This window comes from Falco rusticolus, chromosome 2, assembly GCF_015220075.1.
Source record: "Falco rusticolus isolate bFalRus1 chromosome 2, bFalRus1.pri, whole genome shotgun sequence".
NCBI classification, from domain to species: domain Eukaryota; kingdom Metazoa; phylum Chordata; class Aves; order Falconiformes; family Falconidae; genus Falco; species Falco rusticolus.
In genome coordinates, this window is record NC_051188.1 from 12,271,388 (window position 1) to 12,295,187 (window position 23,800).

General features: G+C 49.8%; 1 protein-coding gene across 1 annotated transcript; it reads left to right on the plus strand.

Annotated features, from left to right (window-relative positions):
- The first annotated feature begins 9,640 nt into the window (after positions 1–9,640).
- On the plus strand, positions 9,641–17,270 carry ENDOD1 (endonuclease domain containing 1). Its single transcript, XM_037376369.1, is given in 3 exon segments — positions 9,641–10,050; positions 15,845–16,264; positions 16,266–17,270. Coding segments are annotated over 3 exon segments (1,428 nt in total). The 5' UTR covers positions 9,641–9,756; the 3' UTR covers positions 16,980–17,270.
- Positions 17,271–23,800: the final 6,530 nt, after the last annotated feature.

Here is a 23,800-nt window from a genome sequence, read left to right on the forward strand (position 1 = left end):
ATTCAGGCGAATGGCCAGGACATACCTCTGTCTATGGTTGCATACACTGGTAACCAAAAATGTGCCACTTTTATTTATTAGCCAAACATTTCTACTAATAGCTAAGCTAATTTTATCCTTTTCTTAATGCTGGCTGACGATGACTCATTCTGGCTGGGAGGAGTCTCAGCAGCCAGGTGCCCAGACTGAAAAAACAGCTTTCTATGAAAGGAAGGGCCGGCAGTCAACGCACCACAGTAGCTCTGGCTCTGGACCTGCTCGCTTTCTCTCTGTCTTCTCTATGTAGATGTGGAACAAAGGAAACTCTGAAGTATTCCACAAGTGAGCTTGTTAGGTAGGATGGAGTGGAGATGCATTTGTCTCTGTAAGAGCCAGCTGCAGCTCTAACTTTTAGCAATAGCATCGAGAACTGGTACCCATATCGCTCTGTAAGGGTTTTTTTCTCAGTTGTAGTTCTTTACCAGTGTTTTCTGCCTGAGTTAGTCCTCAGTTTATGTGCTATTCTCCCTTAACTTTAGGGTTACTCTCACAGGGCTCCAGGTATCTAGTCTAGGCAAATCTTTAAGGATCCTTTTCTGTTCAGTGGACAGTGACAGGTTCCTCTGGGAGATGATTTGCTCGCTTGTCTTGGGCAGTGTCAGAAAATCATGCCCTGTATTTCATTAGTACATTATAAAGGCAGGCAGAAGATGTTGAGTTTACAAGGTAAAACAATGTGAGTGGTTTTGTTCCAAATATGAGGTTAAATTAGGTGAGATCCTTCTGGATTTAAAATTTCTATTACTGAAAACTTCAAGATGCAATTACGTACTTTTTATAAATGGGGCTGTAAGGAATCGAGCAACCAGTGTGAAAACACAAAATCTCCTAGTTTATCTCGAGTTTCCAAACCAGGAATATAAGGAAGAGTTTATAAGAAGAGCAAAACAGCCAAGTGTCATCCTGACCAAGTTAGAACAAAATTCAGGTTCCTTTCCAGCAACATCTTGGCAGTTCAGTCCTCAAACTCATTGAAAAGAAGGTAAGCCATAGGCTCAGTCCCCACCCTCTCCAAAGATGCCATATGATTGTACCATGTTTTCCTACCTAAGAGGAATCTAGCTGGTGTCAACCAGCAGTGAGTTCTCTCAAGCACTGTGATAACATTTAGTTATCTTTCAGTTACTAAACTAGCACACTGTGCAAAGGGTTCACCCAGTAGAGAGGCGATTCTGGCTCTGGGAGAGTTTTAACCACTTGCATTGTTCAGTTCGGACGTGGGCAGAAGTGAGTTTACTCTGATTCAGATGAAAACAAAGAACAACAGCTTGGAAAACAATGAACTCTTGACCCACAATTGGGACCAACCAGGTTGATTTTCCCTTAGCTCTTGACTGCAAATACGCAGTATTTTAGCTGCTGAGGCCTCAAGGGAGCCTTTTGCTTATGTGGGGCTGTGTCAGTACGGAGGGCTGGTGCTCAGGAAATGGGTATTTTTTTCCCAGCACAGCCACAAGCCTGGGAACCTTGAATAACCCCCTCTCCCCAAGTCCTGTGCATTTTCTTTTTCGTAAAACCACAGAAAATGGACCAAAGGCTTTTGCTCTGCCATCTGTACATACAATATCCCATATAAAAGCAGGCTATGACATTTGATTTCCTGTATTACAAAGCCCAGAGGGCTTTGCCGTGTAATTTGACTGTCACTTTTATTTGAGCTGGACTTGTACACTGAGTTCTGCTGTGGGGCACATACTAGGGATGAGGCAGGCTTCTTCTACGAGATCAGTAACCATGACTGAAGCCCCTCCTAGATGGGTTAAGCCTGGCAAAGTTTGTTCCCTTCCTGGGTTTTGATCTGTGTTTTGGGGGTTGGGCAAAGGGGCGGGAGGTATTCATCTGAAGTTGAAGTAGTTAGTGCTGGTTAGGAATGTCAAAACCTGATTGGCAGAGTTGGTTAGTTCAAGATTTGTGGTGGCCGGTTCCTTCAGCTGAACAGGGAGCTCCACAGAAGGTGCAAGCAAAGCCCTACTTTGCAGAAGCAGGTGGCCTTTTGAACAGGGTGTTGCATGCTCCCCTGCAGACTCAGGGCACAGCGAGAAGGCGTGTACTGCAAATGCATCTGCAGACGTGCCTCATCTTGGCAAGACTCTGCCTGTTTCTGTATCATTGTTCCTGAGGATTAGTAACTGAAACCAAACTTCACGTTCCCCTCCCCTCCCTTTCCTGTTCTCCTTGGCCTGTCGCCTGCCATGAGCGTGGTGCAGGCAGCCACATCTCATGTCTGTCTCTACAAAAACATGCACATGAAGCAGCTTGTCATCGCTCCTATCCAGTACTACTTTAGCATGCCCTTAGCAACTTTATTTTGCCATCCTTGTAGGTAAAATTTTAAGTAGGAATAGAGGGAGGAGTCCTGGTCCTCTGCAAGGTGCTGCATCCCACTGGTGGGGAGTCCCACCACACCACAGCGGTTCAACAAGCAGCTGTGGAGGGAAGCACAGATGGAGGTGGTGCCTGCGGGGGTAGAGCTTGCACAGGAATGTTTGGCGTGCTATGAATGTGCATTCTGCACTATTCATATCTCTCCCCCCTTCAAAATTTCATTGTGTCGGAGCCTGCCTACTCCAACAACTCCAACTTCTGCAGTCTTTACCAGCTATGAGCTCCGTAAGTGGTGCTAGATGGGCCTCAAAGCACTCCCCATCAGGTGTAAGGATGTTCGGTTAGAAACACATGGAGGGGTTATGCACTGCCTTGTGCTAGGGGAAGGGTAGAGGGCTGGGGTGCTGTCCAGAGAGTTCATTTGGGTGCTACACGGAGGAGATCAACAGCGCTGTGTTGTGGCATGGGCGCAGGGACTGCTGCTGAGAGGCACTGTGAGCGGTGCGGTCCAGGCTGGACTGCAAGTCCTTGCTTTTGTGCTTTCACTAAAGAACTAAAGGACAGAAGGTGTTTCACCTTGTGACTTCGTGAATAGGTGACTATTTGTGCAAAGCTGAATAGCAAGCAGCCCAGGGCAGCAGGACAGTGACTAGCGCACTCTTACAGGAGTGAGGCTGTTGGCTCCAAACCTCTCTTGCCTCCTGATGGAGGAAAGACTAAAACCTCCTAGATGCTGGTACTAAGCTTAAGAGAGAGCGAGAACAAAGTTATCTTTCTTGAGTGCCTGCAGCCAGGAGAGGATTCATGGCTACAGATCTTGAGGGTATGCAGGCTTTTAATTCTCTTTGCGAAGCAGTGCTGAAGACTTAGATTTTGTCATGAGTGGCTGTCTAGCTTACTAGGGTCCCTGGGTAATGTGCTGGCTTCTACAGTTTCTGTTGTGTATCCTCTGGGGAGCCGTTAACGCCTACTCTGAGGTCTTGAGCTTTACTGCTTGGAAGGAGATTTAGACATGAAACACGACAGCACTGAAGCTGAGTGCACCCTGAGTATCACCTGATGAACCAGTGTTTGTTTGGGGACTGGCTGCTCCTCAGCCGGGTATATGACAAGTGTTACACAGCCACAGACGAGTTAATACCATCTCCCAAGAAAGTAAAGTCAGACAATTACACAGCAGATCCCAGCAGAGCTGCTGCAAAGTCCGGCTCTTTTCTTCTGAGCTGTTTTTGAAATAAGGAGGCTCCCTGGTCTGTTCTGCAGAAGTCTAGGGATTTGCATTTTTAATTTAACCTGCAGTCCCAGCTAGCTACTCGTTTATTTAAAGCATTAATTTAAGGCCAGTACTTCCTTCCACCCTACCGTCAGTTAGTGTGACTAAAAGCACTGCTGCTTTTGTTTTGTAGAGGAAATACTTTGTCCTGGCTGTCATACACAAATGCTGTTCTGTGAACTCTAAGGGCAGAAGCTGTGTGCTGTACTCATGGCAGTGACGGGACCCCCAGACTGGTGATTGTGTTTTTTACATCTGAATCTTTCCCCAGACAGTACTGGCCAAGAAGCAACACGTGGAAAATATGATATTACATTTACGTCTAGCAGCAGCTGCAATATGTATTTCAGTAGCAAGGCCAAAGTCTGAAAGGAGCATGGAGGAAGACCTGTTTGCTCTTCCCCCATACAGCCAACACACTTGATTTTTCACAAGGCTAAATCCCTGTGGTGACAGGAGCACGTTAGGTCCTGCCCACGGTTTGTCTGACCAGCTGCTGACATCCTGGGCTCACTTTACAGCCAGTGCAGGGACAGAGGCACATCTGGAGGATGCCGTCTTGCTCTCACCTGGCCGTGTAGGATGATGCAAGTCACACCCTTGTGGTGCCTGCTTCTCTGCTTTGGCGATTGGGATGACTGGGCTTCATGTGGGCATCTCCACTGCTGATCTGAGTGGCATGGAGGGTGTCAGAGTCAGGGAGCAGCTGGAACCTCACCTCCACCTATCAGGTCTGGCCAAACAATGCAGAACACCCCACTTCTCCTCCCACTGCTTGGTTCCAAAACGCAGTGGTGTAACTGGAGACAGGCAGTCCTGGGTGTGGCTGCTATCTTGCCTCTTGATTAAAGCTTCTGAATCCTGCCAGCAGGTTTAGCTTTCTCAAGAGTTACGGCTTTCTCATTCTCTCTTCTGAGATGATGCAAGCCTAACAAGTCTGTACCTCTAATTTTGTTCCCATTCATCAGTCTTCTGTCAGTGCAGGCTGTCGGGAGCTGTCTCACACCTTGTTTTCAGGCAGCACCTAGCACAGCGAGTTCTCAGCACTGAGAGATTTGCACCGCACTTTTGAAAAAATAAAATATAATAACTAATAAGAAGTCAGTAATAATACCTAGAAGAAAAGCATGCAAGTGGGTAACTTTCCTGTCCCAAACAGATTTAATGTGTGACAGAAGTGTTGTGGCTCTGACCAACTGACAATCTGCAGAACAAAGGCCATTACAGTTGAAGCATCAGTTCTTTTATTGTGGTTATTAATTGTATTTAAAAGCATCTCTTGATTTAAAGAATGAAAATGTTGGAGCTTTCAGCACATCTCTAAATAACTTGTTTTGATAGTTAATAATTTTCACTATTAAAAACCTTGCCTAGTACTGCTAATCTAAATTTATCTTACTTCTGCTGTCAAGCATGGGATTGTCATTGTACTTCTTTCCAACAGCCTGAAGATTAACAGAGATCTCTTGAGGCTGAGGGCTGTGGTAAAGTGCCAAAGGATATACCCTTTGGACTGTATTAATTTTATTCAGTATTTATGCAGTGCATTTGTACTTCATGGTTTACAAGGTCCCTGTCAGACTCCCACTGTGCAAGTTTTTGTACAAACCCAGAACCTGTCCTAATGGTGTTATCACCCAGAGAGCAGTAAGTTTGAGTGCTTCATCATTACCAGTGATCTTCCTCTGACTGTGCGCCGCGGACAACCTCTTCCGTAATATTATGTTTTAAACCCCCTCATCTTTTTCTCTTCTGATTTTAGCTGTGACACAACTTCGAGGCATCTGCTGGCTGCAGTGATTGAAGACTGTGAGTGTGGCCAGGAGGAAAGGTAAGTGAGGAAGCAGAGGACCCAGATCAGCACCTTTGGCTCAGAGTCTGAGGCAGTTAGCGGCCTCTCACTGGCCCACTCTTGTTTGTGAGCATCAAGGCAGATGGTGAGCAACAAAGCAGCAGGGTTTATGGTGAGCCATTCCTCACCAGCACACAGAGCACCACGGAGAAGGTGCAAAGACATCTGTGTGAACACCTATCAAGTAGGCAGCAGAGACTGGTATCAAGACCTGGCTTAAGATGGGAATCAAAATCCAACAGCATGTTGCTATGCAATTCCCCAAAGAGTTTATTGTCCTTCTGCCTTCCTGGCCCTTGAATCTCTTAGTTTTAATAGGAAGATTGTTTTGCTCCTGCTTTTCTCCCTAGCTCAGCAATGGGCTCTTTTCCCAGAGCAAGTTTTTAAGCTAATTTCAAAAAAAGGCTGTTTCCCCATGAGACAGTGAGGAAGCAGTTGTGCTCTCTGACGTGCCATGGCACGCCTGCGGGCACTGCTGTGCTCCAAGCTCAATCTGTGGTACCTCCACTGAATCAGGTGGTGTCTGTCCAGTGGGACTTCTTGCCCTTACAGACACTTTTTTTCTTCCTTTCCTTCTCAGAAGAATGGGACAGTCACATACAGCACTGGGGGCCCACCCAGAGGTCATAGTAGGAGACTGGAGATCTGGCCTGGAAAAATATTTGGAGTCAAGAATGTTTTGAAAGACTAGACTAGAGGGGTCAGGCATGTGAGGAGAAAGATTTGCTATTTGTAGCAAGTCCAGTGTCAGCTATGTGAACAGAGAGACGGGGCTGGAGCTGCAGTGTGGGAAAGCAGGCAAACAAGCCTGGCAGCTTCTTTATGGCTAAAGGGTTTGGATGCTGGCATGCTTTTCAGGTTTGTTTTGCAGGGAGGTATTCTTTTCTTTGAGACATTGGTCTCGGTGCTTGAGACCCTGGGGGAAGCGGAAGACTGGTCATCCATGTCAGGTCAATGAAGATGGATGAAAACCTCCTTTCATTCTCCTTTTCCCCCTCTCCCTCCTAATGTTTTCTCCTCATTTTCTTATCAAGGAGACAGCTTTCCTCAGCTTGCTCTCATCTCCTCACTAGACCCATCGCAATCTGCCTCTTGGGTTTCCTCTCACATATTTCCATTCATTTTCCTTCTTAACCTTTCCTTAGTATGCCAGTTTTTAAAGAATGCAGATGATTCTCAACTCTAATTTTTGTCCAATACCCTCCTTTTCCTCCTGGTCAACACCAGTTTCTGGATCCTTACTCTTTTCTTGCCCTCCCCTCTCGCCAGTTTCTCTGTCTTTAATTTCTTTTCTGTCATATGCTTTATCTCCAGTATTCCTTGCAAAATCTGTGCCCATACAGCCTATTACCTGCAGCCTTGCCTATCGTCCCACACACCTCTGCCTGCCACTGAGAGATCATTTTCTCACATGTCCCTTAGACCACATCACCTGCCTCTTTGCATCTTCCCTGGGCTCCCTCTGCTCCATCATGTCAAACATCATGCCTGCACTGCTGGCACCGCTGGGCTTGTTGCACTGTCACCCCTTGGTGGGTTTGGAGGAGGCACCCCCAGATCCCATGAGGCCATACCGCCACCACCAACTCATGCTGCCCACTTCCAACCCAATGTACATTTTGCCAGAGGCCTTCTGCTCACGTCAACAGCCTTAGGGCTGTTTTGGATTTGATCTTAATACTCTCTTTGGCATCAGTCCCTGTAGATAACACTCCCTATCACTGTCTATAGTCATCACTCCCTGTGATGCCTATAAAAACGTGTGATAGCAGATAAGCTACCAAGCAGAATTGTCAGAACCTCTGACCAACTCCATCTCACCGTGTTTGACTCCTTTGTCTGTCTGTGATCCCTTGGCTGAGAGTATGATCCTCCTGGGGCATGACAATCCTTTGGCCTTTATCTTCTCGGCACAGTGAGTGCCACAACATGATCATGGCACTAGTCTCTTTAGTAATACTGATGTTGGTAAGAACAGAAAATTACACATAGCTCCACATTCAAGGGGTGCAACAGCTCTCTTAAATTAGATAGAAACTAGAAAGGGGCCTCGCCTGGAGAGAAATGGGATTGGGAATGAAGGAGTGGAACTCCATGCTGGCTTTCACACTGATGCTCTTCGTGGGAGATGAGAGCCTGAGGGTCTTGCTCTTCAGGCTGAGTCAAGGGTTATCTGTTTTCTGGTAAACACAGAGCTAGATAGGCAGGCAGACCCCAGCCTCACAGACTGAAAGGAAAGAGCTGCTCAGAGTTCCCAAAAAGCAGATTAGGAGCCCATGAGGCTCAGAAGACAGCTTGGGACTGTGCATCCGATGAGACGGGTGCTGCTTTGGTGCAGGACGTTGATGAGCAGATCCAGGACAGAGGCAGGATGTTTCCTGGTGGAAGTCACCAATCTGTTCAGCATGCTGGTCACTGTTACGCCCTTCTCGAGACACCTCATACTGCTTTTTCATTGGATTGGGACCATGCCTATCCTGAGGTGATGTGTGTCAGTCTTGGAGTGAGGTGTTTAAAGGCAACACATGGCCTAGGTTTGGCTGGGGAGCAGGGCTTACCACGCTTGTGAAAATATTTTCTCCTGCTACTCAGGTAATTGCAAGCCTGGGACCAGGAAAACATCTAATAGCTGAGGTTTAGGTTCAGTTCTTGATTTCCCAGGAGCCTTTTTACATCCAGGGAAAAGAATTTTTAAGCCTGTCTTCTGGAGCTGCTGTCTTCAGGTCAGGCTGTGTCTGTGTTTTCATTTCTATAATTCTTCGAGAACATGACTAATGCTTCCTGTCAGGGCTGGGTGACCAGGCATCTGCCCGGACCAAACCCAAGCCCACTTATTATCTGTTGTTCCCCAGCCTGTCCAGCTTGCCTTGTCTCCCCCAGCTGATAACACCACACCAGGAGATGCTGATGTATTTTCTTGCCTTGATACTTCTAGAAGTCATCCTTACACAGAGGAATGATAGTCTTATTTTAGTGCTTTTACAGGCTGCTTCTCTGCCCTTGTGCAGGCACTTTAACCACCCGCTGTACCATTTCATCATTTGCAATATAAATTACTCCTTTGTCATCTGCAAAGCACCTATGGGTTGGTAGCACTTGGAGGTTTTTGGTTGGAAGTCACACTATAAAAGGGACCTGTGCCTTATTGGCACCCAGAATTTTTAAAGTTGTTGGCAACACAGCTGATCATATCTAACTTCTTGGGTGGGAAAATGCACATTTTCTTGACTCTGGGGAAGTGCTCTGCAGTCTCCTTTGCATCCCCACTATTCTGAAAATACTCATTTTCCCAGTCATTGAAGGAACACAGCCTTTTTTTACCCAGCAGTAGCCAAGGTATGATAGCATAAACTCAGAGCAGCAATTTCATTCCCTTTAGGTAGGTTTTTTTTGGTTTTTTTTTTTTTTTTTTGTCCAGTTCTATGGTTTGGTCAAAATATTCAGACGTGGGTGTTGATGAGGGGCATGCGATCCAAGGGTCTTCATCCCTCTGTCTCTTGTCAATGTCTTCTGAGGGAGGTGGTACTGGAGGGTTTTGGGTGCCCCATACAGCTCCAGGAGAGGCAGGAGGAGGACGCCTTTCCGAGGACGCCTTTCCCAGGCACCTCAGCAGCACATGGTTGCCAGCAACAGTGAGGACAAACACCCCGAAAGGGGCAAAGCGGGTTCCCAGCAGCTCCAGTATCCTGCCACCTCTCTTCTTCCTCTCCATCTCCCTTCCTCTCCCCCTCCTTTGGCCGAACTCACAGCTGGAGTGGGCAGCTAACACCTTCTTCAGGGCGGTGAATCTGACTTTGCAGCATCCCCCCCCTGGCAGCCCCAGGAAGATTTCTGGCTGCGACTGCCAAAATTCCTGCCGGGGACTGTGCTGCAATGCAGCACACCACACCCCCGCGGGCGCGCAGCCCCAGCCCGGACAGCCGCTGCTGCTCAGCCCTAGCCTTGCGCCGACGGCGGCTTCCCTCCTCCTCTTCCCGACGAGCCCGGATGATTCCAGGTTGCTTTTGGCATTCCCTCCTGCAGGCGGTTGGCGTCCGCAGCGTGTGTCAGCGCAGCCTGGCGCACGGTCGGCTCCCCAGCGCTGCGCCTGCAGAAAGCGCTGGCTCCCCGCAGGGATCGGCTCTGGTTTCCCCTCTCGTTTCCCTCGCACGCTACACCCGAATTCCAGACGCCTTCTGGCTGCGCTGCTGCATGGACTCAGAGCCCAGGTCCTTTGCCATACCCAGCGGAGGCAGACGGGGCTTCCCGCAGCTCCAGGGAGCGGACCATGGAGACATCAATTGTATTTTTGCTTTGCATCTCAGTTTTCCCAGGCTTTTCCCAGGGCAGAGTTGTTGGAGAGGATGAAACCGGTTTTGCTGAGTGTAATATGTTCTTCTCTGGACAAGTCCCGCCCGAAGGATTTACAGAGCCGTTCCACGTGAAAATCTGTCAGCAATACAACAAAAAGCCACGCTTCGCAACCCTCTACAGTACTAAAGACAAAATACCTCTTTATTCAGCTTTTAAGTATACAAAGCCAGGCCAAAATGAGGAGGAGAACTGGCTGGTGGAGCCGCAGGTAAGTCAGCTTTTCCTTCGCTGTAAAACAAATGTTCCTGGAGAATGTTTCCTCTGGGGTGAAGCTGGGGCTAGGATTTTGCAAAGAAGGCAGGAGCTCTGCTCGTGGAACTTCTTCCCATATTAATTTAACACAAGCAGAACTTATTTTTGTGCTTGGAACTGAGCAAACAAATAGTTCCTTGTCCCACAGGGCTTATAATGAAAGCTCAGAGACTGCTGCATGTGATGTGTAATGCCAGGGGAGAGGAAAGGCATCTTTGACACCAGCTGATGCGTCTGTCCTGCCTAGCCGGCTATCGCGGGCAGGGAGTACTGCTGGTGGGTAGCAGCGTTAAACATCGCAGTGTCAGGCTGAAGTTCGTTCTGTTGCCAGTGTTATCACAGTGTTGATAAGAGTTCTTTCGCTTCGCTGCACAGGGATAAAACATCCATTTGTGGTTTGCCAAGTTGACTCTGCAGCTTTTTGTTGTGTCCCTGTGTTGCAGACTCCAGTAGGGAAATGTGTCCTGGAATGTGCAGGCTTCAGTCAGGTCAGAAGTGTGCGGTGTAAAATGAATTTTGCCAGAGCCTCAGTGGTTTCTGTCTCCCCTGACATTTGGCATGTTTAAGCAAGTCCTACAGGCTGTTAGATTTAAAGGAAATGCTTAAAAAAATTGCTGGTGCCCTAAGAGAACACCCACGCTTTACCTCTCTTTTTTTGCCATGTTTCAGGTTTTTCAGCAGTGGTCACGGGGAATTCTGTAGCAAACATCAAGCTACCCACGTGTATTGCGCTCAGGAAAGATTGGCAGTGTGCGAGAGTGCTTGGTCAGGGTGGGCATGGCTGCAGGATCAGAGCAGCGCGTTGGGAGTAGGGCCCTCAGGTGCTGGGTGGTGGATGTTGCCAGAATCAAAGCTCCCCCCTGTCCTGGGAGAATGGCTGCTGTACTCATTTTCCTCATGCGGGGTGATGAGATACTAAAGCCGCAAGGTCACAGGCAGTGAAGACAGGAGGTCCTATGTCCCTGTCTTCACTTTGGACTGTCCCCCTGCTCTCTGGGCTGGATTTTGAGTTGCAGGAGTTCCCAAGGGCCTTTTGATCTGTTCTCCTTCCACTTCACAGATGGCTGGGGGGTGTGTGTGTGTGCATCTGCTTGCCCTTTTAAAACAGAGGGAAGATTTTCACAGACTCTGCCGTTACGGAGTTGAGGAAGGGTGGTAAGTTTTCAAAGCACAAAGACGACCTAGGGGAGCAAAGATCTTTGCTCAGTGCCATGGAGGCAGCGAGGCAAAGTGGCAGAAATTAGGTCCTTTCCCATTTGCCTTGGCTACTGACACCCTTTGTCACCTTTAGCTGCCGTATCTCCTCCTGCTCCTTGTGGTTTGACTCACCAGACCTGCCCAGGCAGGCCGGGAAGGCGTTCCTGCGATTGAGCTGTGGGCAGCCCCTCCACAGCAGCTTCAGTTCTCCAGCACCTCCCTCCACCTGGCTCCCTGGCCCTCCCCGCCCCACCCCTCTTCACCCCTCACCTCGTCATCGTCCTTGCTAGCACTCTGGAGCCCCAAACCGTGTGCCTCCTGCCACCAAAACCTACTGCAGCCCCAGAAATAATTGACCAAGTGCTACTGGCTCCTCCAGAGCACCCTTATGCGTTACTGTGGGTCTGTTGTTAGTCTACACTAATAGGTCCCCTTTACCCATTGCTGAAATGCAGGTGTCTTAGAGGTGGGAGGTAGCAGCTTTGCAGTTCACTGGAGGAACCTCAGCCTGAGACACAAAAACTACTAGGAAAAAAAAAAAAAATCTGCAGAAGAATCTGTGAGAAGAAATCAGGACTACAAAAAATTCCTCTTACTCAAGAAATAAGCACGCACCCCTCTGTCAGACACTGCCACACCAGATCTGGGAGGAGAAAGCGGGGAAGAAATTTCATACTCGTTATGTGTGTTCCTATCAAGGCTAGGTCAGAGGGTTAGGAAAGGTCGGATGGCTGCTGAAGGGAACCCGAACTCTTAGCAACAACTGCTCTGCAGCCTAGTCCCATGAGGTTATATTGCCTATTTTGTGATTTCCTCACTGAGACGGGGATAGCCAGGTGTAAGCAGGCTTTGCTGTACAGCAGCGTGTGCTTACGCCTACGTGCACGCACGCGGAGATTCAGACACACAGCAAGCAGAAAGAAATCACCATAAAAACACTCAGCCCTCTGGTGAGGGCCTCAGGGTTCTCAGATTTTTTGGGGGGGATAACGATGTAAGTGGTGAGGGCACTGTCTCACTCCCTGCGTGCCTACCTCCTCAGGAATGTCGGCCTGAGAAACGAATGCCCGATGTCGCACAGAGGCAGTAACTGGGTGAGAAGCGCGAGGAATGTTAGTTCCGCCCACTGCCAATTGGCAGCTGGAAACGGCGAATTAATTCAGCAATTAGTGAAAAATTAGAGAGCAGGAAGGGTAGGCTGATGAGCAGGGTACTGATGGGACTTCCTCAGGCTCGGGTCTGAAAAATCTGCCCTGCCACAGATTTCCAAGGGGTTGAGAGCAAGTCACTTAGGTGGCTTTCACCTCATGCTGTTTCAGTTGTCTGAAAACCTGTGGGTTTTGCTCTTTCTGTAGCTTAGCGAGAGATGGAAAACTCCGGAGTTGCTTTTTCTGTCCTAACGTGTGAAGGGCTGTATGAATTACCTTGTGTTTTCATTTGGTTGATGGCTACCAGCGGCCAGATGACCAAGGTAGGATTTGCATTGCCCAGCTATAGTATAGCTACCTCTGAACTGCTCTTGCCACCTCTCTTGTTTGACAGTCAAAAGAAACAGGTACTTCTAGAGCCACTCATGTGAATGTCCTGCAACAGAAGCCTTGGGGTAAGATGCGTTGCGCCTCCTCCCTGAGAAATGAGTCCCACGCTAATGTTGGATGAAATATTTCCACTGCAATCAAAGGCGTCAGAGTGCCTGAGGCAGTAGCAAGGGGAGTGGGATGCTGAAGTTCACCTGGGATCCTAAGTACTAGGGTGGGGAAGGTGGGAGGTAACAGCGTCCTGCCTTGTGAAATGGCCACGCTTGATGGAAGCCGCCTGTGCTAATAACTCTGTGGCCATACTTCTAATCCCCCTCTCTCCCTTCTGTGAAACTGCAATCCATGCTTTATGAAAAACATCAATATTGTTAGGTGCTCACATCCATACAGGTGTTCAGATGTATAATTTATTTTTAAATCCCCATCCTATGAATGATGTGTTTACCTGGCTGTTTGCATCTTGCCTTCAGCTGTTCCAGGTTGTTTGGATAGGTGGCTTTGTGGCTGGCCCCGTGAATGCAAATATGCTTTGATAGTGACACAAACCAAAAGTTTTTTGAAACAGTGAGGAAAGGTAGCTTGCAATGCAGATTAGATGCAGTGCTGGAGACAGCTTGCTTTTGGGGCTGAGCTGGAGGAGGGACAAAAACATCAGTTACATATGAGTTATTACAAACCATAATATGAGTTATTATAAGCATAACTCAGTGATGTCAGAGCCTTACACACAAACAGCACACAGCCACATTTTTATCATGTTCTGTTTTAATTGCACCTAAACAATCCCAATGGTATGTGCAAAAGGCTGCAGCTGAAGAGGTAATTGGGGACATATTTTCTTGATAGGCAGCTCAAGGTTTGCATGCATCAGCTCATAAGGAGGGAAAATTACATTTATATCATCTGCTCCTTGTAGGCTGGGAATCTCTGCCGGGAGGCAGAGCCGACCCGTCTTGGGTCTGCATGTCCTTGTGGTGCAGCAGCAGCCCTGCCATGGGAGCGAGAGTGGATGAGGGGTCAGCAGGTGTGTCAGGCTCAGAAGGGCCTTAGCATGGAGGGCAGTTCCCAGGCATAGCCTTGCACCTGTGCCTGCTTCCCTGCCACCTGTACTGTGGGATTAATCGCACCGGGTGCTTCCCTTGTCCCATGGCATAACACTGTCATCTCATCAGAGCAGGGAGAATTAGTTGTGGGGACAGGAAGGGACAGTGATTTTGTGGAATGCAAAATGTCTGGCCTCATCAGCCAGCTGCAGGGCGTGAGGTGTCTGAGCAAGAGGAGCAGAATAAGGCAGAAGAGCCTTCTTTTAAGTGGCGTATTTAGAAAAAGCTGTGACGTGTGCATCAGCACATAGGACTTGCTGTGATCCTCCTGGTCCTGAAGCAATAAAGCATCAGATGCTCCAAAATGAAGTGCAAGAAACCACCTTAGCAGGAGGTGGGAGTAACGCAGCCCTCTGCAATGGCCAGCGTTGGCACTGTGGCCGGCGTTGGCACTGTGACCAGCCTTGGTGCAGAGGGAGCCCTGAGCCTGGACTGCAGGGACCTGGCTGATGCAGACGGCCAGCCAGAGCTCAGTTCCCACAGTGACGGTGACGGATAGCTGCTGACACTTGCTGGCACTAGCCCTTTCACCCTGACTCTCAGCACAAGCTGGTGCAGAGCTGTGGAGAGGTGATGCAGCACTAAGAGGATGCAAACTCTGGGTAAGGTTGCAAGGACGTAGTTGGACATCTGTCCAAGTGCACGGCAGGGTGGCCAAGGAATGAGACAGGATGACTGCAGAGTGGTTCAAGGTAGATTATGAACTGTCTGACATAAATGTCTCCAAAGTACGTATTACATAGTGCAGTAAACAGTCTACAGGCCAGGAGCAAAGACAGCAGGTTTAACTGGGCCAGCACAGTGCTGGGAGCTGAGGGCCACACAGCCTCTGAAACACAGACTGCAGGAGGCAATGACTGCCAGAGACTCTCTGCCACCCCCGAGCTTCTACCAACACACTCACCCTCTAATATGGTAAATAAAATGAGGATCCGGCACAACCCCTCGGGGCAGCTGCAGGCAGTGTCAGTAGGAGTGTCTGTAAGGAGGAGTGTCAGTAAGGAGCAGAGCGAGCTGTGGCCACCCAAGAAAGACCTGAGCATGATGCCCTGGCATTTAGCACTTGTGCTCTGATTGCTTGTAACCTCCCCGTGCGTGGCTTGGTGCGTGACTCCAAGATGAATTCCTGCTGGAGCAATTACTACCTCTGGCTCCGTGGCATGGGAATGGCAGACATGAGCAGGTAGCACAGATTCCACTAAGGACCTGTGGTGATGGTATCTTCACCCATGTTATGCCAGGAGCTGTGTGAACCATTAAAGGTGTGGTTCAGACTATTAGTGACATGAGGTTCAGACTAATGACAAGCACTGAGGGAGCCCTAGGAGCTCATTGCCGTGTCTGTGTTCAAGGCAGGGAGGTTCAGGTCACCTGCCAAGGTGCCTGGCTTCATTTTGGCTTACACAACCAGTAGTGAGAGGTAAATGCCTTTTCCAGGCATTTTATATACCATGAGTTTTTATCTTCATGGCTTGGATTTGTTAGTTCAGAGGGACTGAATTAAGGTGCTGTGGTAGGTGCTTAAATGAACTGGAGCTACCAGCAACATAGTAGGTGAGAACAAGGCCATCTATTGGTCTTAAAAATCTCTTCCAGAAAAAAAAAAAATCGCAAGTTAGAGGCTTGATGCAGGGTGGCTGGTGAGATTCTGGTGGTTGTGTTGTGCTGTGGACCAGACTGGAGAGCTGCAAGCATCCCTTGCAGCCTAAGCCAAAGTGTTTGGCAGGGCAGCTAAGTAGAGCATACGCTCCTCTGAAGTGGTACAAGGAAAATAAGGAGGCAGTGCAGGATGTAGTCCGAGGCAGGGTGTGTAGCAGCAGTCATAACAGAAAATATACTTCAAGCCCCATTTCACATGTTGCTTTCTAGGGAGGCAAATTGTACCCAGTAACTCCTTTCTCTACTATTTCAGATAGATGATCCAGAAAATGACCTGCATGAGATGGTGCATGAAGCCGACGTCATTGGCACTGTGGCCAGCCTTGGTGCAAATCAAGCCCTGACCTCAGACTACGTGGGCTCCGGTTATGAGAGAGGGCTGCTCAATCCCAGCTTGCTCCATGAGGAGGATTTCCAGATGGCCACGTACACACTCACAAACGCTGTCCCTCTGAGCCCATCTCTGAGCAAAAGTTGGCACAGAGATATCAGGAGGGTAGTGGAGCAAGCTCTGGTCCCTCACTGCTCCAGGAAGGATCATCTGTATCTCCTTGCAGGCGCAATTCCTTCCAGTGTCCGAGTTAAAGGCAAGGTGTCGGTGCCAGAGAGCCTCTGGCTGGCAGCCTGCTGCGATGGTCCAGAGGGATGGTCCCTGGGACTAGTGAAAAAAAATGAATGATGAAAACAGCCTGGTGGACCTCATGGTGGGAGAGCTGGAGAAGCAGCATCTATCAGGAGTTCACTTGTTCAAAGGCAGCTGTGGGAAAGACAAGCAAAGCCAAGAGAAAATAGAAGCAATACTACAAGCTCTCAGTCAGATCCGCTCTGGAGATCAAGCAGGAACAAGTGACAACCAGGAGGCCCAAGACAGCGGCTTGGTGAGAAGAGTGGCTGGCATCATTGCTACCCCTTTTATCAAACTTCTGGAACTCCTCATCTACGTGTTTGTGGAGCTGGTGAAATTTGTGTTTTATTTCCTGTGGCTTGTTATCAAGCGGGTTGGTGGTACAGTTCTGGATGGAGTCTACAGCCTGTGGAATGGGGTGGTGTCCTACCTTAAAGCCATCAGCATGGTGCTCATCAGCATCCCCTATGATGTGGGGAGGGTCATTATCAACATCTTCCTGGGCTTCCTGCAAATTGTTCAAGATGTGGCAACCCTAACCTACAGGATTCTGCGCATCCCTGTGGAGTTTGTCCTTCACCTGGCTGCTTTCCCTTACCACTCCATCTGCGCCATTCCCTCTGTCCTCAAAGACCTGGCCATGGGCATCGGGGGCACCTTCTCGCTGGTCATCGATGCCACGGCTGCACTTCTGCATGGCTTTTACTACCTGGCTGGTCACATAGTCAAACGGTTTGTTCCTAAAGGCTCCTCTGATGACTGATAGGGATGGAAACCAAGGCTGCAAGGACACGGAGTGAAGGAGGAGTGGGGCAATGCTTTAAGATACGTGGCCAAACGCTGTCAAATTTGTTCTGGTATTTATTGTAGTGACATTAATAATAATGAACCAACTGGGGAATAACAGGGAGGGCTGAGGTAATGTTGTCAGGGGTCACCACCATTGTAACTCAAGTTCTGTCTGTTGCAAAGTGTTCAGGTTTTATCGGTGCAGGCCACAAAGTTTCTGTGATTTTCAGATGTCAAGATGCTTCCTCTGGAAGATGCGCACTAACTGTGGTATGAGGTTTATTTCTTTCCGGCTTTGATAACACTGAGATCTACACACTCTGCAGAAGCCCATCCCTACCCGGAAGGAGGTGGTGGTCAGGGGAGCCTTTCAGTTATGGAGGGTTTTCCAGGACCTGGAGAAAGAAGGAAGCAAGGGTGCATGAATTTGGAGTGGGAAAACAGCAGGGAGAAGGGTGGGATGGGGACAAGGTCCTGCTGTTGGTTGCGCTGCTTATTGCCCTGTGGTCCCAGTGGTAGCGAGGATGCAGCTGGGTGTATCTCACAGCTGTCAGGCCATTCCAGGCAGCTGAAATCACATGGATCTCGCTGTCAGGAAAGACCCGTTGCTTGTTCTTTCACATGGTGGGAAAACACTTTCCATTAGACATACCAAGGTCATCTTCCCCTAACCCTTCCTTACTGTCTGGTGACCACTGAAGGTCTAAGCCCTGAAGCTTCAAGATGTGGCATTCCCTGAAGGTCTAAGCCCCTGAATATCTCAGCCCTGAAGCCCTTGTGCCTGCTCTGAAGCCCAGCAGCACGCAGGAGGCACGCTTTTGGCTTTGAATCAGTTGCCACCTGCCCTGCCTCCCTTGAGAGCTGCCAGCTCCCCAGGCATGCAGTGGTATTTATGTAGCTGAGATCTCCACAGGGGATGGTGCCCAGGCTGGCCGTGGGTAACACCACAGCCATCCTTCTGAGGCTCGTTTTGAAAACACACCTGGCTGGGGAAAAATGATCCTTCTGGGTTTCCCGCTAAGGCAAAAGAAAAGTAGCTCTTCCCACTGGGCTGGGTTGGCAGCAGGGATGTCCTTATAGAAAAGGGACATGGGAGAAGAGATTCATGGGGAGCATGGGGGGGTGGGGTGGATTTTGCTGCTTTCATGTGGATGTTTTCAGAGCCCCGACCCAGAGGTAGAGTCGGAGTAGGGCAGGAGCCAGCCCCGGGCAGGGCAGGTGGGTCCCCTCAGTGCTGTGCTGGGAGCAAAGCTGGCCTGAGGGAGTCCTGCAGTGAGGAGAGAAAAGGCAGAGGGAATAGGATACGTGTGATGAGTTACTTGCACTTGGAGGTCCTGGCAACACTCGTAGAAGGGGCATTTTCCACCTGCGATAGGAAGAGAGGTCTGCACGGCTGTCACAGCCGCAGGAACCAGCACGGCCGAGCTCAAACCGAGCCCTAACAGCAAAGCCTTTTGCTGGACGTTTCCCCTCCTCAGGCAATTGTGGAAACCTGGAGGAGGAAAAAAGCAGTTGTGTTGCCTCTGTCTCCCAGTCCACCTGGTATTAACGCACAAGCAGACGCTTTTAATATCGGAGGGGGACGCAACCCCTCTTCTGCACTGCTCATCCTCTGCTCACTCCTCACCCCTTCTCCCTGCTGGCATGGCCCGGGACCTCCCACATCTGGGACACCAGAGCTGGGACAGGCGTGAGGGCTTTGCAGGGGACCATCGGATGTTTGCAGCCAGAGGAAGGGCACAGGGACACCCGCTGGTGCTGGAGGAGGGCACAGGGTCGCTGCCCTTCCCAGGGCTTGGCTCAGTGAAAGGCTTTGGATCTCCTGGTGCAGCTGCCTGCAGGAGGGAGGCTCTCAGTCTCAGCGGTGTTCACTCTGGCAGGACTCCAAGAGGCATTTGGGAATTCTACGCACACAGATCCTTCCTTTCACCCCCACCTCTGTCCCACCTTCTGATGCCAGGTTGGTTGTGGACACCTGATCTGCCATAGCATCCCCTAAGGAGTCCCAGGGGTGTGCAAGCCAGTGCTGCGATCCCCACAGGGGGTCTAGCAGTGCTGTGTTGGTGGCGGTCAAAGAAAGTCCAGTTACTCAGCGTGGCAGCTTTGCCTCTCTGCCTCGTGCTGCCTGCATCAGAACTGAACTGGGATGGACTGTTCCAGCAGGTAAAGGAGATTTGGCTGGTTCATGATGGTGACAGAGGGTCGTCTCCTTAGCTCAGGGGCTGCGTTCGATGCAACCAGCTGTGTGCGTGTATCCCAGACCCAGCACACCCTGACCAGATGGCCCCCCATTTGGCAATGATGCTGATGGGATCACTGGGGATGCCAACGACGGAGATGAAATGGGGAGGTGGTAGGATGAGTGAGGAGAGAGGATGGCTCCTCATGTCAACCTTAGCAGCCCACAGGTGGTTTGTGGAGAAGGGGGCTGCCTGCAAGCAGCACCGGCTTTGTTCAAAAGGAAAGGCAGCTGTTGTGCGCCTGCATGGGCGTAGGTGGGTGAAGTCAGTGGTGTTTTACAAGTTCCTCCTTTGCCTTGGAGCTGTCAGTTCGGGGATTTGGGTGCAAGGGACAAAGTCCAGGTCACTACTTCCAGCAGGCAGGCAGCAGCCTGAGGATGCTCTCCAAAGCAAAACTTGCATCTCTGCCTACTCAAATGTGCCTTCCCTGCTGCAGAGCCAGATGTGAGGCTGGTTTCCCACTCCTTCACAAGACCCTGTCCCAGCCCCAGTACTCCTCTCAGGCTACATGGCAGCCACCAAGGCAGGAGAGCAGCCAGCTCAGGTCCAGGAGATGGCAGGGTGGGGGGACAGGGGTGCCAGCCTGGAGGACGCAGGGTCCTCAGCCACCTCTGAAGGCACGTGTGGTGGCCGTAGCTCTCAAGTGCAGCCCAAGCATTGGCGAGGAGGGAGCCCCCCCCCTCCCCCGCCCCAGCTGCCTGTCTCGTGTCTTCTGCATTGCCTTATCTCTGACCCATCTTAGCTGTGCAGTGCTGTGCAGCAGCCAGTGACATACTTCCCAAGGGTCCTGGATCCAGAAGAGCATCTTCCCACAGCTTAACCCAGCAGCCCTCACAGCCCAGCTCCACCAGCATCTCCAGTGCACCCCCTGGTCGCAGTGACATGGGAGCTCGTGCTGAGAGGCTACCAAGGTGAGGCACCTCAGGAGCTCTGTGTTGCTGCATCTCCATCACCGTTGCTACCCAGCCTAGCACAGGTCAGGCCAGCAGGTCTCCGCGCTGCAGCTGTGTCTTCTGACTGCAACTGAACAGTCCTTGAAATCTAAGGGGCTACAGCGCTACGGGATTTGGGCAGATGTGGAATAGTATTATTAAAATTGTCTTAGCATGCTCGGATTTCAAATGCTAAGAACCACAATTGGCATGGGGCATTTTTCTTCTGTGCTGCATGTCTGAGCAGGTGATGGGAAACTTGCCTCCAGTGCTGAGCAATTATTACAGAACAAGCAACACCCTGCTACAAACTGACTATTGTTTGAGCTATCATTCTTATCTGGGCATGACTGATGGCCTCTGAGCTTTAGTCTATCCTTGAAAACATATGGCTTCAACAAAATAAAAGTTCCAAAGAGGGGCTGGTATCACGTTTCTGTCACAGTTGCAAACAAGATAATGCAACCTGGGGTGCCCTGACCAATCAAGAAAGCACCAGCAGCACAGTTGTTCTTTGTTACGGCTTGACATCTGATTATTAATGGCCCCTTTATGCTTTTAAAACACCTTTCCTTTCTCAAACCACCTTAAAAGAGTCAAGTCATTAAGCTGCAGAATGTGTAGGTAGAAGCTGAGGGTTGCAGGCAGTGAATTTAGCTCTGTGTGTGTGTCGGAGGAGGGAGGGAGAGGGGATGTTCTGCTCCTGAGCTGCAGTGAGATGCACCTGGGGTGCAGCACAGTGGCCAGTTTTGATGCAGAAAAAAATCACGGCAGGATGGTTCTTCCAAGCTGACAGGGAGAAACTCTCTCTTGTGCAATGCTGTTCCCTTGACTGGTTTTATCATAAATTCTTTAGAAAGGGAACAAGCCCTGCCTGAAAGTGGCCATTTTCCACCACTGACATTATAGAGATCCTGGGATGAGTAAAGCAAGTGTTGGCACCTGCATTTTGCAGATACATTTCTTTGAGCAGATGAACCCCTCCAACAGAGTCTGTGTTCTTCTCAGGTCTGCAGAAACTGAGGAGACACTGGCACAGGTTGCCCAAAGAAGTTGTGGATGCTCTGTCTTTGGAAGTGGTCAAGGTCAGGTGGGATGGGCAATGTGGTCTAGCAGAAGTTGTCTCTGCCTCAACCAGATCACCCAACGCTTCGACACAGGGGTCTCTGCACCTCGAGGTGACCCCTTGTCTCTACTGCATTCACCCTGGGGCTGGACACCGACAACAGCAGAGGGACTCGGCAACCCCAGCAGCACGGCCCCTCGGTCACAGCCCCGGGCTCAGGTCCTCTGGGTCACACCTCTGCTGACATTGCACGTTTCAGAGCTGCTCTCCTCTGCATGGAGCTCCATCACAAGCTCCATACCTCCCTCTGGCCAGGGAGCTGCTCCAGCTCTGCAGTGATCTGAGCCACGCTTGTTCACAGGTTATCTCTGCAGCAAAGTCAGTGCCAGAAAAAGGAAAAAGTATTGGAAAATAAATACCAGTGTAACTTGTTTGGCCAGGAAGGATTGCCTGGGAGAAGGAGCGTGAGATGTGTCCGGGGTGTGCGTGTTAGCGAGATTGCAATCCTGCAGGTTTGGCATGGGATGATTTTTCTTCACTGCGTGGTCTCCCAGGCTGTTGGACTTACTTCGATTTGGGAATGGATCTCACACTGGGCAACATCTGCCATTGATTTCCACAGAACTGGTGTTTCCAGCCGAGCAGAAAAGCCTACAGTATTTCCAGCGGTGTTAGTGTTACAGCTGGTTGGAAAAACTCCAAGGAAATATATCCTGTCACAATGGGGTGATTTATCAAACAAGGTTCTTTTCATGGCAATTTGCCATTTTTAGTGGAAAAGATTTTCCAGGTCTGGGCTGGAACAAGGATGAGAATCATCCAAGAGCAGCCCAGGGTCTGGATTAGAGGTTTGGATGTGGACATTCAGCATCTGCTCCTGCCTAAAGCCAAGCCTGGCATGTGAACATGGCCGTCTCTATCTCAGAGAAGTCCCCTTACAGCCATGGTCCATCTTAGCATGTGTCTCATTTTCTCCCATTTCTAAGGGTGAAAAAAAAAAAACCTGTTTCCCTTCCAAAAATACTGAAATTGCAACCATCTTCCTGGGAGGTAGAAGCCATTTTCCACTGAGCCAGCTGCAAATTTGCCTGCAAAACTGAAGCAGTGGCTTCAAATTCCTCCACAGTATCATCTTTATTGATAACTTGATGTTTTAAATTAATTTAACATGGTGGAGGATGGACATTCGGAGCAGATGGCACTGCATGTTTAAGGCTGTGATGTTGTAGATTTTGCCAAATCTCCCAGTGCCTGCTAGTAGAATACGGTTGTGGACCAAAGCCACAAGCTGCAGCAGGTGGGCAGGATAATGCTAATGGGCAGGGGAGGAACCATGGGAGCTCCTCACTGGTGGGAGAAGAGCAGCAGATGGATGGGATGTTTCAAACTAGATTTAAAGAAGAAATTTTTTACGATGAGTGTGGTGAAATACTGGCACAGGTTGCCCAGAGAGGTGGTAGATGCCCCATCCCTGGAAACATTCATGGTCAGGTTGGATGGGGCTCTGAGAAACCTGATCTAGTTGGAGATGTCCCTGCTCGTTGCAGGGGGTTGGGCTAGATGGCCACTAAAGGTCCACGCCAATGCAAACCATTCTATGATTCTATGAAACCAAGTGGCTGCTAGCTAAACAGTGAACGGTAGTGGCTGAGAAGTGGTTTCTGCTTGGTCCTGACACCAACAAGCTGCTGAGATGAGTGGAGCAGCTCCAGAGGGATGATACAATAGACTCAGGGAGACATCACTATCTGGATTTATCTCACTAGGCTTTCACCTGGGCACCTCAGCTGGATGCCTGAAGCTGGGGCCAGTGAAACTTTGCTGGGGTTGGTGGCTGATGGGGCCTGTCCCACCCATGAAGACCTCTGAGATGTCCATTGGCATGGTTCACCCAGATGATTGCACAGGTGGGATGGTCTTTCCCACAGCCCCTTAGAAGGCTCTTGGATCACTAAGTCCTTCCATGCAGCTAGGAATGATACCAGGGGCTGATGCCTCCTGAGTGTTGCTGGAAACAACGCCCAGTGATTGCAGCCGCATTTGGGTGGTGGCAGGGATTTGTGTGCGGTCCTGCTGCAACAGATGGGGTTAACCACGGTGCGTGCCTCAAACCTTGCAAGTTGGCCTGACCTGTGTGGAGTGAGCCCATCCCCCAAAGAACTGGGCCACAATTTTTTGAGTTCACGGAAAACATGCATATTTGTGGCGTGGCCGGTCGCATCCTTCACCCTCAGGCACCTGTGGGACATGTCTGTACACCTTTGCGCTGCAGGTGACAGCCTCTACTTGGACAAAAAAAACCCTGCACTCTGCAAAACTGAGATGAGTTACTTGGTGTGGAGCAAAGGGGCTGCCTTCTCGAGGGTGTTCGAGACCACGAAGCCCAGTGGCTACAGAAGAAGTTTGAACGGTAACAATTAGCATCCTGGTGTCAGACAGGTGCAAACGATCTCTGAGGCTCATGGTCCCACCAGTAGACCAGTAAAGGGTGACAGCTCATATGCTGGGTGCCATTAAGGACCGGCTCTCAGGCTCCAGCGATGGATGATAGCTTTGT